General features: G+C 34.1%; 1 protein-coding gene across 3 annotated transcripts; it reads left to right on the forward strand.

Moving 5' to 3' along the window:
- The first annotated feature begins 1,329 nt into the window (after positions 1 to 1,329).
- Positions 1,330 to 11,616, forward strand: LOC113395699 (zinc finger protein 1). 3 transcript variants are annotated; one of them, XM_026633369.2, is made up of 4 exons: positions 1,330 to 1,530; positions 6,840 to 7,030; positions 7,237 to 9,301; positions 9,450 to 11,616. In XM_026633369.2, exons 1-4 carry the CDS (start codon positions 1,437 to 1,439, stop codon positions 9,641 to 9,643), a joined length of 2,544 nt encoding a protein of 847 aa, XP_026489154.2. In that variant the 5' UTR covers positions 1,330 to 1,436; the 3' UTR covers positions 9,644 to 11,616. The 3 variants fall into 3 exon arrangements, with proteins under 3 accessions (XP_026489154.2, XP_026489152.2, XP_026489153.2); XM_026633367.2 differs by having other exon boundaries at positions 1,395 to 1,832; XM_026633368.2 differs by having other exon boundaries at positions 1,395 to 1,832; positions 6,840 to 7,012.
- The last annotated feature ends 3,821 nt before the right edge of the window (positions 11,617 to 15,437 follow it).

The raw sequence follows: 15,437 nt of genomic DNA on the forward strand, positions 1-15,437 counted from the left end.
TATTGAACAAAATAATTATGCCGGTAGCATAACCTTACCGAGGCTCGTCTTTGTTTACTTATTTGCCATTTTACTAAACGCAGAACAAAAACTATTTTACAATAAACCCATATCCTTTTTTATAAGAAACAATTTTTCTTGTTTTCATTCAAATATGAAAAAAAATATAACTAGATAGTTAATTATTATTTAAATGCATAATATACTTAAAAGGCGAAAAACTAAAATGTAATTAACCACAAACAGTTAGGTAAGTTAAAAACAAGATTGCTTATGGATCCAATATTTTTTTTTTATTGTAACGGTAGGCGGACGGGCAAATGGGCCAAATATTAACCATTCCCCACATCGACAATGCAACGCCCAACTTTGGGAACTAATATTTTATATCCCTTGGGTCTGTAGTCACACTGGCTCACTCACCCTTCAAACCGGGGCATGACAATACCAAGAATGGCTGTTTGGCGGTAGAAAATCTAATGAGTGGGTGGTAGGTACCTCGCAGAGAGCCTTACCACCAAGTGAATTATAAGTGTATTATTATACACAGTAGGTAATTATAATATGTAGAAATAAAATTAGATAGGTAGTCTCGATATTATTATTACCTATGTAGGTACTTGATTTATATTTATAGTGTTGGTTGCTCTTATCAAAGTATTTAAAAGACTTATTGTTTAGGAAAGAGTTTAATATGGAACTTATATCAAGCACATCTATAGTTTTGTAAACAGCAAAAGCTGTACGCTACGTCTAACGCCATCTAGTGACAAGAAGCCAATGTAAAAATCCAAACAAAAGTAGAGACTGGACAGCTTTAACTTAAATTCTTTTATATTTACAGTGTTAACTTAAATTATGTTAAAATTATCTATGTAAGGTAGTAAATTAGTTAATAAAATAATTATTTTTAATAAAATTCATATAAATACTCAAAAGTAGAAGCTTCTTCAAATTTTAAGATGAATTCACGATAATCTCATTTTTTTTTTTTCATAAAAGAAATACATTTGCAATTACTAACATATTAAATACAAAAATCATTCGGAAACTTTAAAAGCTCGCATAGAGTTATCAACATCTTTGTAGCTTATCAAGATTCCGAAGCGCAAGATAGAGACAGGTAGATGAATGGGAAGGTGGAGCGTAGCGCGTACACATACAAGTACATATAACGAGTCATCAAAAAGCGATCTCTTATGACATACTCGTACGATACTGAAGACGCGGTGTTCGCCGGACACGGTGCCGGTGGTGGGACACGGGTCGAGCGCGGCTCGTAGTCGGCAGTCGGCAGTCTCTCGGCTCACTAATTAAGTATAGGTGGGGGCGTAGGGGCGCGGGGCGCAGCGGGCGCAGGGCGGGGCGAGAGGCGGGCCGGCTTCATTCCGCCGCGCGCCGCGCCGCTAGCAACACGTAGAGAGCGCGCGCGGGCCATGGTCGCGAGAACCGATGAGATGTTCGGCTGCTATGGTGACAGCTACTCGTACCGCCTGTGGAGCCTGGCCAACGTGTGGGGCGCCTGCCGATGTGAGTAGCGCCGCGCTCCGCTCTGGGACTTTCGCCGCTGACGTCAGCGGAGGCTGTGCAAGCCTGTGTAGTACGGCGTAGATACGATCCGGAGCCGGCTCCGTAGATAGTGCGTTGAGTAACGAGTTTCCGTAGTCGCGGTCAGTGAGGTGTGAGAACGAGGTGTCGCTAGATGAAAGTGCAGAGCTCGCTTATGGGAGTTGGCGGTTGGTACGAATGCTTGGCGGCCGGTTGGCTTGCCGACATGAGGAGTAAGCAGGTCCCCACGTCTACCACCTCGGCCAGGCGGCTCGCGGCCTTAAGTAAGCTTCTTTTCCTTTTATGTTTATTTGCATTTTTTTTTATTTATTTACAATTAATTCTTCCGCGTCTGAGTTTATATTTTTATTTCCAAATTAAATTCAAACTCCTTGACTATTCTTTACACTCTTTAAATATTTAAAAACGTTTTTTATCCAATTTGCTGAAAAAGTTTTAAAAGAAAAAAAAACTAAGTGTAAAAATTTCAAAGAAAAAAGTTCCCCAAAAAGTAGAGTCGAACTGTGAAATTGAAACAGGTGAAAACATCACCTCGACCGCATTAAAAATAAAACTCGAGCACGTCTTCATTAGAAATAACCTTCGTGTTCGTAATCTCCCCTCGACTCCCGAGGGATATAATTCATCCACTTGAGAATCGGGAACAGGTACACACGGACTTAAAAGAAAGTTTCGTTTGTCGAGGGGAACCCCGCTCTCTTTCAACGTCTTAAATCGTAAATGATTATGTTGTTTTAATTCATTTGCTTTTTCTCTTTTACTTTTATATTTTATTCTTCTTTGAGCGCCGCCTGTCTGGAGTGGTTAGAACAGCTGGCCGTTTATGCGTTCGGACCATGATGGTAGAGTTCGTGGAAGACGTATGAATAAATTTTTGAAAGTTCCGTGTTATCGTGCTTCCTGATCGGCTCTACGCTTTCTGAAACGCGTCACGCTCGTCATTTCGATATTATTTGCTCAATGAACTCCAATTATAGCGCGCTACAGATAACATCGCCCAATGCGTAGTTTATCGTTAAAACATATTTTGTAAACGAACAAGGTGTGCGGTTAATTTACTTTTAGATACGTACACATACAATAACGCCAGTTAATATTGACAACGTTGTAGAGCCACAACCGTTATTCCAGAATAATAATTTATTGCCGTAAGCTAACCAAAGTTATTAATATAACAAAACGAATTATTCTTACAACATGATGACTTTACAGGTAAAATATGAATTAATAATAATCCTTCACTAAAGAAAAATTAATATACCAAACACCATAATAATGGGTATTTTTAATATTAATGGATAAAAATTGCTAAACATCTTTAATTACTTTGTTGTTGTTGTACGAAAACGAAATCACATTTCTTTAATAATCATAATAAAATATAATTGTTTCTTAAGATGTATATGTAATATGTATATAAAGTATATTTTTGAAAATTTAATAATAGTTGTAAATAAAAAAATATTTAATTCGTTCCGCGGAAGTTATGGGCGCTTGCAGCCACTAATCACTTGTTTGCTAAAGGCACAGAACGTTAACAGCTAGGTATATTCATATCGAAAACTCGGATCCGTTAATCACTTGATAAACAATATTTAAGATATAAGTCGTTACCGCAATTTAGTCTGACTCAAAGGCGAGTCAACATAAAGTTTTTTCTGTCTCTATCTACGAACAAATCATAAGATATTGTTTGAATTGCAGGTAATACTGAAAACATTTCCTACCATACTTCTATACACTCTAATTGTACTTCCACTGAATATTAATGATTTATTTTCGGAAATCTATATTAATAATACAACTAAAGTTATAAGATACTTTTGATAACGACAACTTGAAACGCTTTACGTTTGATGATCAACAGAGGGGAAGACAACACCTATATTTTTGTGAATATAACATATACATATAATAGACCAGTAGTAGTATTATTAGTGCGAGCTTTTTACTGGCCGTGAAACTATTTGAATATGTATTACAGTTAAAATAATCAGATCATAATCAAAATCAAATATTCATTGTGATGACAGACCATGGAAAACAAGGAAATGGACGGACAGAAATGTCTTAGTTTTAGAACTTATTCATTCGCATACAGAATCTTTGACGTTATATTATATCATCCTTAGATATACTATATATGCTTAATATATGAGAATAATAATAATATAACTTTTCAGTCATATATCTAGTATAAATGAATAGTTTACTATTTAGAGGTAATTATTATACTACAATAACAAACTAATTAGTTCATGTAATTTAGAACTGTAATTATTTTTCGACCTTTGATCAAAATATATACCAAACATTTACAAAATATGTTATCGGTATCTACAATTAAGAGTACTAAATAATCTACCTACAATCTACCTACTAATCTACAAGTAATCTACAAGTAATAAGGTATATAATATAAATATACAGGTGGGTAATAATAAAAAGGTAAATACAATTTTAAATGGTTGATAAAAAAAATCCTGCTGTATTTAATAGGTGTTTTGACTAAACTATACTATAGCTTGAAATCATTGATGTTTTATATAAATCTATAAAACACAGTAGTAAGAGTTCCGTTTATAACATTTTCATTTTTTATTTAATTAAGTACTTTGTAACACAACAAAATGAAAATGCATAAAAAGTGGTAACTGATGTTAATGGCGTTCTTTATCGGCCGATTCCAAGACGTACCATCTTGCAAAATTTTACTGTATTTAATATATCATTTACTCATATTGGATTATTACACATAGTTTAAATAACCTTAATAAAAGTTGTAAAAATTTTGCATATTCCACTACTGGGCTGAGTGAGGTCTGATGCCGTTTTGAGGAAAAGGTCTACAGTTTATTTCAATGCTTGAAAATTCCTTTGTACGTGCTGCAACTTAAACCCGCCATTTTCGGTTGATATTGACTTAATCTTCCCACTGAGACTTGTTGGCTCCTTATAATAATAGGTATATCGTAATCGTCAAATAATTTTTTGTATGATGCGTAACGCATTGGACTTGAAATACCTAGCTCATTATCCCTGTCACGTCTATATAGCTCTGGGTATCCGCTCGACATTGACTCAGGCTCCGCGGCGTGGGTACCGAATTGCCGTAGAGTGAATCATAATTAAAATAGTGTACGATTGTGACGTTCAGAGCGAAACTAAATAACGATGTATTATTACATTTTAGAATGAACCCGCGGTCCATATTCCTTTGTCGCAATACAATTGAACAAATAGCTCGCACCCAACCAAACAGTTTACTAATAATTCTCTCATCGCACAATTACGATCGGAGACGTTTCAACATGGAGTCTAGCCACTTCGGGACAGGCGGAGTTTTTTTGTTTCGAAAGCAAGCGAGCCCCGCGCCCCTGCGCCGCACCGGCACAGGTGTAGCCAATCACCAGACGCGCTTGTGTGCCACAATCAACAATCAACTCCTTATCTATGACCGCTCACACATGTGTGTGCGATAATTATTTATTGTAACGCAATAGGAAGCGTCGATCGTATGTGTGCGTGCACGTTTTTTATCAGCGGTTAACGGACGCGTGTACCCGTGCGCAGAGATTACTGCACGATACTCGCATTGTGTAGGTGTTGTCGTCCGTTCCACCTAATAAACTCTAGGTACACTGCTCACTGCTTACTAACACGCTACATGTAGACACTGCTGTTTAATCTAATATTTGAGTAATTAGTGGTTTTGAATAACAAAATAAATTCATGTTCTTTTTTAAATTAGTTTTGTTCGAATGATTACCAAGAATTATTAAAAGTGAAGTAACGACGTATGTTACATTGGCTATAGGTATTTCATTTAACCAAACGTACAAATTTATAGCCTGATTTGGACCTGTACATAAAGCAATTAAAAAAATTGTATTTAATCTCACATTAATAATCATTTATTTGAATAACACCGAATATTCCGTACTTATATTGAATAAAAAACTTTACCGTACAAGCGACGTTACTGTGATTTTCAGTGCAACTAGCGCCATCTGTTATCGAATAGCATAAAATTACTTCCAATCGAAGTTATTTTATTATAATAATTATATTTCATATTAGTGCGAGATGTTATCAATAAATTGCTTACTGTTTATAAATTTTAGCATATTTGTTTCAAAGCGTGAGAGCACAATTTGGTCAGGTTAGTTACCTAAATAACGGTGAATATGACCTGCGCTTCGGAGCGCGGTTTACGAGGTCATATTTTCTAAAATTCAATACCGGTGTGCCGATAGCAGATTATATTGAACCTGAAAATCTAACGCCTATAGGTACATATAATAACAACTGCGTTTGCGTGCAATCCTTTTTCAGAATTTAAACATAAGCGTTATTTTAGACTCGACAATAAACAAATAAACTCGACATAAAATAAAAATTATAAATATAGATCGCTGCTTTAAGCAGTGTAAGCGTGATGTACCTCTTGAAAATCGTCAAATGTGGGGTATAATATAAATAATTAAGGCAAATAGATAAAAAAATCCTGATAGAACTACCGCTCAGCTGTTTGTAACGCAAAATGATTCCGGAGCGCCACATGGAACAGCCAACTCTATGGCGCTCGCTGTCCGTGGACGCGCACGGACTCGACCGCACTAATTAATACGTCGTGGCGTTGTTTTGCTCTTTATTATATTTGATTTACGACGTAGACCGCGCCCGTGCCGCCGGACGCCGGACGCCGGTTTTAAAAACGATATTACGCGGCAAAACGAGTATTACGAAAATAACCGAATCCAAATTGAAATGTTACCGTGTTACAAGAATGAAGGTGTCCGCGATCGTTTAGCGTATAAACATCGTTAATTGCTCACCGGGCACATGTACGAGATCCGACTTTATTATTATTTTCATTTGTTTTGTGGTCATAAATCGCTCCTGAATTAAGGGATTATTACGATTACAAATTAAAAATAACATGTATGAACAACGTTTAAAGCTTTACGTTACAAATTTTCGAATGTTTTTACAAACATGCTGTCGACTTTATTATTTTATATTATCATACCTAATTGTTTAGATACCTAGTTGGTATTTGTTGTTAGTTGTTACCCGTATATGAACTCACGACCCTCAGGTGCGATAAAAAAAGTTCATAGATTTCTAACTCAACGTGAGTTCAACCATAAAAAAAACTGTAAAATAAGTAATGTTAATAAGTTAAATGGAGATGAAAAAATCGGATGATATACTGAACAATACGAGACATTAATATTTATTTATAGTAAAGAATTTGAAATCAACAGTCCGACCGCTTGCCGGTGGAGGTGCGGAGGGCAAACCTTCGGAGGAAGAGGAGGAGCGTGGGGGCTCACCGCTGGGCCCTGGCGGTCCTTTCACCTGCAGCCAATGCCGCGGCGCCTACCCAACACGCGAGCAGCTCGAGCGACACGAGACCCTGCACTCGCCCAGCACTCAGGTGGATAACATCAAATATGTCAGTGCCCATTCTAATATACCAACACTAACAATCCGTGCAGGTTATAGTGAATAGGGCGAATCCTCATTTTACACTTTCATTTCATTTATTTTTTTCAACATTTATTTTTACTTTTACTCGAATGCTATTAATTTATTTGCATTTTTTTTAAAGTTCTCTTAAGCAGATACTGATTTCTGATTAGTGTTTAATTTTGTCAACAGTCGTGCAAGATTTGCCACAAGAGCTTCGCGAACGTGTACCGACTGCAGCGCCACATGATCAGCCACGACGAGAGCGCTGGGCTTCGTAAATTCAAGTGCAACGATTGTGACAAGGCATTCAAATTTAAACACCATCTCAAAGAGCACCTTCGGATACACAGTGGAGAGAAACCATTCGAATGCGCCAATTGTGGCAAAAAGTTTTCCCACTCCGGCTCGTATTCTTCACACATGACATCTAAAAAATGTCTAGTGATGAACCTCAAGATGGGGAGAATAAAGCCTAACAACCCTGCTCTTAACCCCGATCGAAGTCCTTCGCGCAAACGAACAAATGCCATGGTTGCATCGCAACTGAATAATAATATTGCGCCGAATGGTAATTCTTTCTTACCAATTCTTCCTAAATACAACGACGCTGCCGCTGCATTCTTTGCATCGATGTCTACACCAGAAAATAATTTCCACCGACCGCCTTTAGGCCAGCCAGGGATTAATCCTTTCTACATGCCTCCCGGTATGCCTTTGAGTCCTGCTAATGGTATTGCTCCATACAGTTTTCCTACTTCCTTAAGCCAGCTTTTCGAGCAACTAGCATCACAACAATACCACCAAAGAAAAATTGAAAATCCTAGTCCGAAACAAATGGGTCTTCCTTCAGCTGATCCTGAAGATTTAATAGAAGAAGTGATCGAAGATGAAGACAAAAGATCAGAAGGTAGCGCCGAACTCGTAATGGACATAGAAGATGAGGATAATATTAGCATAAAAAAGGAACAAGAAGAACGAGAGAGTGAGCACAGGTCTCCCTCGCGTGTTTATGAATCCGTCCCTGTTAACAATAACAGTGAAGAGGCTGACAACAACCAGACAGGTTTTAACACTATAATGAATTCCGTTAATGCGTCTGTAACGAAACATTTTTTTAGAGCTGATATGGAGAAACTTTCACCTGTTTCCGGAAACATATACCCGAGCATAGAATCGCCAGTATCACGCGTTACCGTGAAAGAGGAACCTGATGAGTTGCGCTGCTTAAAATGCAACGTTTCGTTTAATGATAAAAATGAACTAATAGAACATGAAAAAGTCTTATGTGGAAATATGTTTAGGAAACACGAGGGATTAGCTGCTCAAATGGCTGAAACAGTGGCACTAAATAGGTTAGAAGCTGAAATGCGAGCTTCTATACAGAGTGGAGTCAGTGCAAGTGAAGATGAGGACTTTGGAAAAGACGATAGAGATGATAAAGTATCTCTCCATGACAGCGATAGAAAGATAAGAGTTCGAACAGCCTTAAGTGAAGAACAACAAACTGTCCTAAAGGAGCATTACTCTGTTAATCCTCGACCTAATAGAGAAGAATTTAAAAAGATAGCTCATCAAATTGGTCTAGATAACAGAGTCGTACAAGTGTGGTTCCAAAATAATAGGGCGAGAGTGAGACGAATGACTCAAGCGATAGCTATTTCGGATCAACCATTAGATCTGTCAACAAAAAAATGTAACGCATCGTTAACTTCTAGTCCGTCACCCTCCCCGCCTTGCAGCATTTCAGTTACACATTCCGACTCTGAAGAAGCAGTTAATTTGAGCCAAAAATCTTCGCGTAGTACGACTCCACATCGTTCTAACTATCTTAATACGTATCCACATTCCAATTGTTCTTCTTCATCTTTTACTGATTTTCGATTGTCGCCATCGCCGGGTGAAACGATTAGCGCGCAGAAGAGGTTACTGTCTCAAAAGGTGCCAGTAAATCCTATGATGCCAATGGATAAACTTCTTCAATATAATGATTTGACAAATGGCAGATCGCCAATACTTAACATGCATATATCGTCTGAACATAGACAAGAATCTAGCCCATCTTACGACCGACCGTCTTGGGGAGATGAACTGCAAGCTCAAAACGAATTTGAAGATGAAACGTCTGTACTTAAGAAAAGCAAGCTAAAGGCTGGTAACGACTTTAAAGAGGGAGAAGGACAATTCGTCTGCGACCAATGTGATAAAACTTTTGTGAAACAGAGCTCTCTCGCGAGACACAAATATGAGCATTCAGGTTAGTATTTACATAATATAAATAGGTAATTTTAACAATCAGTTAGCTATGTTAAGACTACTCTCTTGTAATTTTATAATGGTCGAAAAAATATGTTGAGATTTTATAGTAAAAAATGCAGTATTATTATACACCTAATATATTTCAGGTCAACGACCATACAAATGTTTGGAGTGCCCAAAGGCGTTCAAGCACAAGCATCACCTCACAGAGCACAAGAGGCTCCACACCGGCGAGAAACCCTTCCAGTGCTGCAAGTGCCTCAAGAAGTTCTCCCACTCCGGTTCCTACAGCCAACACATGAACCACAGGTTTGCCATTTGCAAACCCTACAGGGACTAACTAATACTACAATATTATAATAGCTAAATAATTCACAAACTTTCTAATTTGAAGTCTTATTCTTGATCATAACCTATGTAAATGTATTCGCAAATACGCGGGGCTGTTACTTAGTAATTTGTCAGAACAAAAAAAGTCAAATACATATTTATTTATTACGATACAATTCAATAGTTCGTCTAGATAGAGTTTTAGTTAATGTGATATTCGTAAAAAATATAAATAAACATAAATTGTAGGATCACGATTTTAACTTTAAAAGTTGTTTTCATATATACTAGTTTTATATTACAATAACTTAAAATGACAAGCATTGCCTGAACATCGAGATTTAGTGAACATCGAAATAATTACTCATAATATGGTTAATACTCATGTTATTAAAGTATTCTTTGCTCGGTATTTATTATTCGAAAATATAATTTAAGGATTTTGCTCAACGTCATATTTCGTACGATACGACATCATTCAATCAATTATTTATATTGCAACTAGTGCCAAATATGTGTAACTATGTGCCAGTTCATAAACCAAAAATATTTACTGTTTTAATTTAATTACGAGTTAGTGCGAATTCGACTGAGCTAAGAGCTTACAATAAAATCAAATCAATGGTTGCGTCATAAATAATTGTCTTAATGAATATATATTTGTATATACTTTCGATACTTAACAAGTATTCTGAAAAAATATAGATTAGCTTCCATTTTAAATAAAAATTAAAGTAATCAATTCACAATGTTATAATAATGACAATAATCATAAGATCACTTTTGAAATCAATATTTTGCTGAAATAACGATTTTTTTTTATTGACGCTTATTATGCTGTCATTATTGTAGACCAATCACCTCGCGTTGTGTGAGCTCAGTCCGTTTTCGCCCTTATAGTTTATAAATAGTTTTACGTGCTGAATCCCAAAGGCCAGTACCTGTAGCATAATACTCATCAACGTTTAATATTATTCTATAATTTTTATACTTATCTTTGAAATAATAATTAGAATAGAACGATCTTGTCATTATATACATTCATATGTTGTTTTCATTCGAGCGCCGTTAGAGCATTTGCAAAAACAATGCGAATTCGAGTACGAAACGTAGGCTTACCAGACCTGTGTCTGTCGCGATGACAATATATGTATATAGTTAAGTATAACGCTATCCATATAATTAAGTTGACTCCGTGTGTTTAATGTGAACGTAAATACGTACAAAAGAGTACACGTCGACTTCAGACATCTAATTTCATGCTTCCAACACGGAGATTGCTTTTCGGCTATGAACCGATGCACTCTCGGTCAACTTTTCATATTAGCCTCAGTATTTAACGACTTTAGTGTACTAAAACATTCATATACCATCGTCATTTTTGTTAATCTTAATAAAGTACTATTAGAATATTTAAACTTCTCGTATTTTAGTATTAAGTGAATAGATAGATATATAACTTAAGTTTAAAGCATTCCATAATACTTCTATGGGATCTCCGCTGTGTTTAAAAAACTTTTGAATAATCCAAAGATTAGTAATACAGGTGTAAATAATAATTATTGTACATATATTAAAAAATAAAAATATCTGTAAATATGATCGCTTATAAAATCTAACAGTATAGTTTATATGTGGATGGGCGCGCGACGGAAGCGAGCGCCTTGTATGAATATAAGAGACAATAATGAATGAACATCTGTTTATTAAAATCGATATATTTATAGCCGTAATTGTAAATCAAAAATAATATTCCCATGATGTGATCGTTACCAGCGAACTCTGTGTTATTTATTTCTTAAAAGTAATAACGAGGTTTATTAGGATTATTAAAAAAATATAAATGTTTACGAATTTTCATTGACGGTTTACATAGAAACTAGATAGCAACACGACTCACGCATTGACTATTCGAAGTACTTAATTTGTATACAATTATCGATTGGTTAAGTAGCAACGCATTTGAATTAATCAAACGCTAATGTCTACCTAAATAAAAACGATCATTTTTCATTCTTCCATACAACGTACGTTAGATCAGAAAGTTCCTAAGCCTAATACTTTTAAGAGATACCTAATGATTTATCTATATTATTTTGTATTCATAAGTAGATAAATATAATTTTTAAAGGTTTCTAATCAACGAATTACGTAAATTATTGCAAACAGTACATTTCTTGTTTAGCATAATGATAAATTGTCCATTGAGACAGTATTTGAGCACATTTTCGCGTTATTTAAATTGTAGCTGTATATGTATGGCTCGGCACTAAGTCCATTTAAAGTGTTAACTTTGTTGGCTAATAAGGACAGGATCGACTTATAGATAAAATAATACTATTTTATTTCGAATCTCTGCACAAAAGCTCTGTTATTTTAATTTAATTATATATGTACTTCTATAAAATACACACCAGATAAAAAAAAATCTTACAACTGTTATTATTGGTTATTGTTTTTGTATAAGTTCTTATAACAATAGACACTCCTTTAAGTCGATCCTTAGTCCAATCAGTATTCCGCTAACATTAAAAAAAACTGCGCAAATACCAAATCATTCGTAATTTAAATAATATAAAAACTATTGTAAAATTAATAATAATTGCATTAAGCGAGTCTGTTTGAAAATATTTCATATTTTATTATGTATAATTTTAATATAAGTGATTTCCAAATTATCACCGGTGGGCTAGATAAACCAAAGAATAATTAGTTTACGAGATATGATGTGGAAAATTGTAATATATAAACCTCCCATCATCATTAGTTTAGTTTTAAGTTTTGTGCCAAAATTATTTTTTAAAGCTTCGAGTATATTTTATATGCAATGTAAACTATATTTTTCAAATTTGAAGGGCATTACGTACTATGGCATTATTTAGTTATACTCTTGTGCAATATAATATTGCAGAGAAAGAAATCTTCCTTTTATATATATTATATATATATAGTTTTAGATGTAACTTTAGGCCAAAGTGAATTCCTATTGCCATAATGTTTGTTGTAAAGGTGTAGCAACTGCTTGCAAGTTGCTATACTTGTTAAAATAAGGTAACTCTAGATTGTTAAACGTAACCATAGATTAACATGTGTTAAAATATTGCCTATATAAATTATAGTAATTCATTTTACTTGATATTATAATGTATATTGAATTTATGAATATTAAAAATATATATATTGACATTTCAATGCAATGAAGTTTATTTTATTTTTAGGCTCATGTTCTTCGGCCACTTTTTAAAAATGTTTTATACTTGAGAGTGCAAGTACAGACAACAGCTAGTATTGGGAATAGCTTGAATACTTACTGTCTAAATATCTCAAAACGATTCTCTGAGTAGATATATCCGTTACATACATTGTACATGTACAAATACATTTAATATTTGTCTTACAATACAATTTATTAGTTTCACAAATTAAATAATAGCTAGTTTTTTAAATTTAACTATACATTTAATAAAATTGCAACTGTTCTGTATAAGGAAGATATTTGAGAAAAATATTATTAAGGCTATGTACCACATAACATTGATTTTTAGATTTTTTTTTGTTTTTTTTTTCCCGCTAATCTCTAAAAAATTTTTTTAAAACAGGGCCTTCAATAATTAGAAAAATATAATAATTATAGGTTAGATTAGATTTTATAATACTTAAAAAAATCTTTAGGTACTTACATATTACTTTGCCAATCATGGCGGAAAATACTCTCGATTAAGTCATCTATGAATCAAAAAAATATATAATCATAATCGGACCATCCATTCGGGAAATGCGATACGACAAAAAACACAAAGAGATACACAAATGTGTCAATCATATAACAACCCTATGTTTGAGTTGGCGCTTAAAGTCCCAGCTTAAATATGTTCCAGAATAAATATTGGACAACATCACATAGGTATATTACTCTGATCCCAATGTAAGTAGCCAAAGCACTTGTGTTATTAAAAATCAGAAGTAACGACGGTACCACAAACACCCAGACCCAAGACAACATAGAACACTAATGAACTTTTTCTACGTGGACTCGGTCGGGAATCGAACCCGGGACCTCGGAATGGCGTACCCATGAAAACCGGTTTACACTACTCGACCACGGAGTTCGTCGTCACAAGTAAGAAGTCGCGGGCACCAGCTAATTTTTAGTAAATTTATGTACCTAAAGAAATAATATTTACCGGAGGAAATCATCATTTTTTGATATGCATATATCTTGCGTTTTTGTTTATTCCAATAGTTTCAGTGTGCTTCTAAGAATTAGGTATATCTGATCAAAAGTCCACGTCAGTCTCAATATATCGATATTAGTAATCAAATGAAATCGTTTAGATGTTCTCCGTAAGTATACTCTATTACTACTATTATAAATAGGAATATATATAATTTTTATGTATGAACTTATTCTCAAATCAAAAGTTTTGATTCAGTTATATAGGTGTTATAAGTGACTGACAACTGTATGATTGAAGTTTTATGTAAAATAATATTCTAGTTAAGTTTCGGTTCGGTCAGTTTATTCTCGCTCGGGACGCTCGAGATGTTATATTATAGGTACTGTATTCTAATCCTATGCAAGCTCGTCCAGATATGTACCACCCATTCGTCAGATATTCTATCGTCAAATAGCAATTAGTACCCAATATTGTTTTGGACCGACTTGTAAGATGAGTAACTACAGGCACAAGGAATATGACATCTTAGATAAGGTATGTTTTATGTATAAGATCAGTGGTGGTCATCCGCCTACCTAAACTATAAAATAAATATATACTTCCTTGCCATATACATATATAATATTATCACGATAATAAGAAATATATACTTTACTTATGAAACTGTTTAGTTTCTATTGTTTTATTTATTTTCCTCTATGCACGTGTATGATGTTTTGAAATTAACCATAAAATATTTTAAAAAGAATCGATTTCGTTGCGTATCCTTCATCAGATCATATCTTTCGGGCGTCCAGTGACGGTCACATCTTTATTTAAAGCTTTTAAATTCGTAAAAAATATTGGTTAGATAGGTACTACTTATACTAAATATTTAATAAATTATCACTAATACAAATAAGTATTCTAATTACATTAAAACTATCGCTAATTATCAACATCGATAATTACGCTAGTAAATATCAAATCAAAATTCGCGATCTACTGTTTCAGATCCACAAACTTAGATCTTCATTACTTAGATGTAAATTGTAATATAAATAATTATCCTAAAAATGTAGAAGAACTTTCTCGAATTGACATTAGTAATATCTACAATGTTTTGGTAAATCTTAGGATGGAATTAACTGATAATTGAGAAAACATTAAATCAACTAATAACATGTCAGAAATAAACATCTAATCATCAATATGTATTTTTTATACAAAATGATTAAAATAAAAGAACTCAGTTTCACATCTCATACCGTTATACTACCGTGAAATAATTTCTGAAGAAATTTCAAATTTCATGTACAAGAGAGTCGTGAATAATTTTGCAGTTAACATAACACAACTATTAAGTTTAAACTAGGAAGTAATTCGGATATCCCTTTTTATGAATTAGCGGATATTCAAATATTATATATAAATTGGCGCCGACGCACTTTTAAGAAAATTCTTCAAATTGGCGCGAAAATATATAGTTATTCATTGGTCAAACGCTATTCCAGTAAGAAAGAAATATGTAAAAATGAATATGTAAAGTGTTGCAAATAGAATAAATTTAACAGGTTTCTTCTTTCTTTCTTAAATTATTGTTAAACTAATTCCATTTATTTTGTTAACAAATAAAATTAAAAAGTT

This window comes from Vanessa tameamea, chromosome 7, assembly GCF_037043105.1.
Source record: "Vanessa tameamea isolate UH-Manoa-2023 chromosome 7, ilVanTame1 primary haplotype, whole genome shotgun sequence".
NCBI lineage: Eukaryota > Metazoa > Arthropoda > Insecta > Lepidoptera > Nymphalidae > Vanessa > Vanessa tameamea.

Excerpts from the sequence above, each read along its gene's own strand:
- LOC113395699 (XM_026633367.2), top strand. The coding sequence starts at position 1,703 with ATGAAAGTGCAGAGCTCGCTTATGGGAGTTGGCGGTTGGTACGAATGC. Across the intron at positions 7,031-7,236 it reads AGGTGGATAACATCAAATAT|TCGTGCAAGATTTGCCACAA; the intron begins GTCAGTGCCCAT and ends TTTTGTCAACAG. Across the intron at positions 9,302-9,449 it reads ACACAAATATGAGCATTCAG|GTCAACGACCATACAAATGT; the intron begins GTTAGTATTTAC and ends AATATATTTCAG.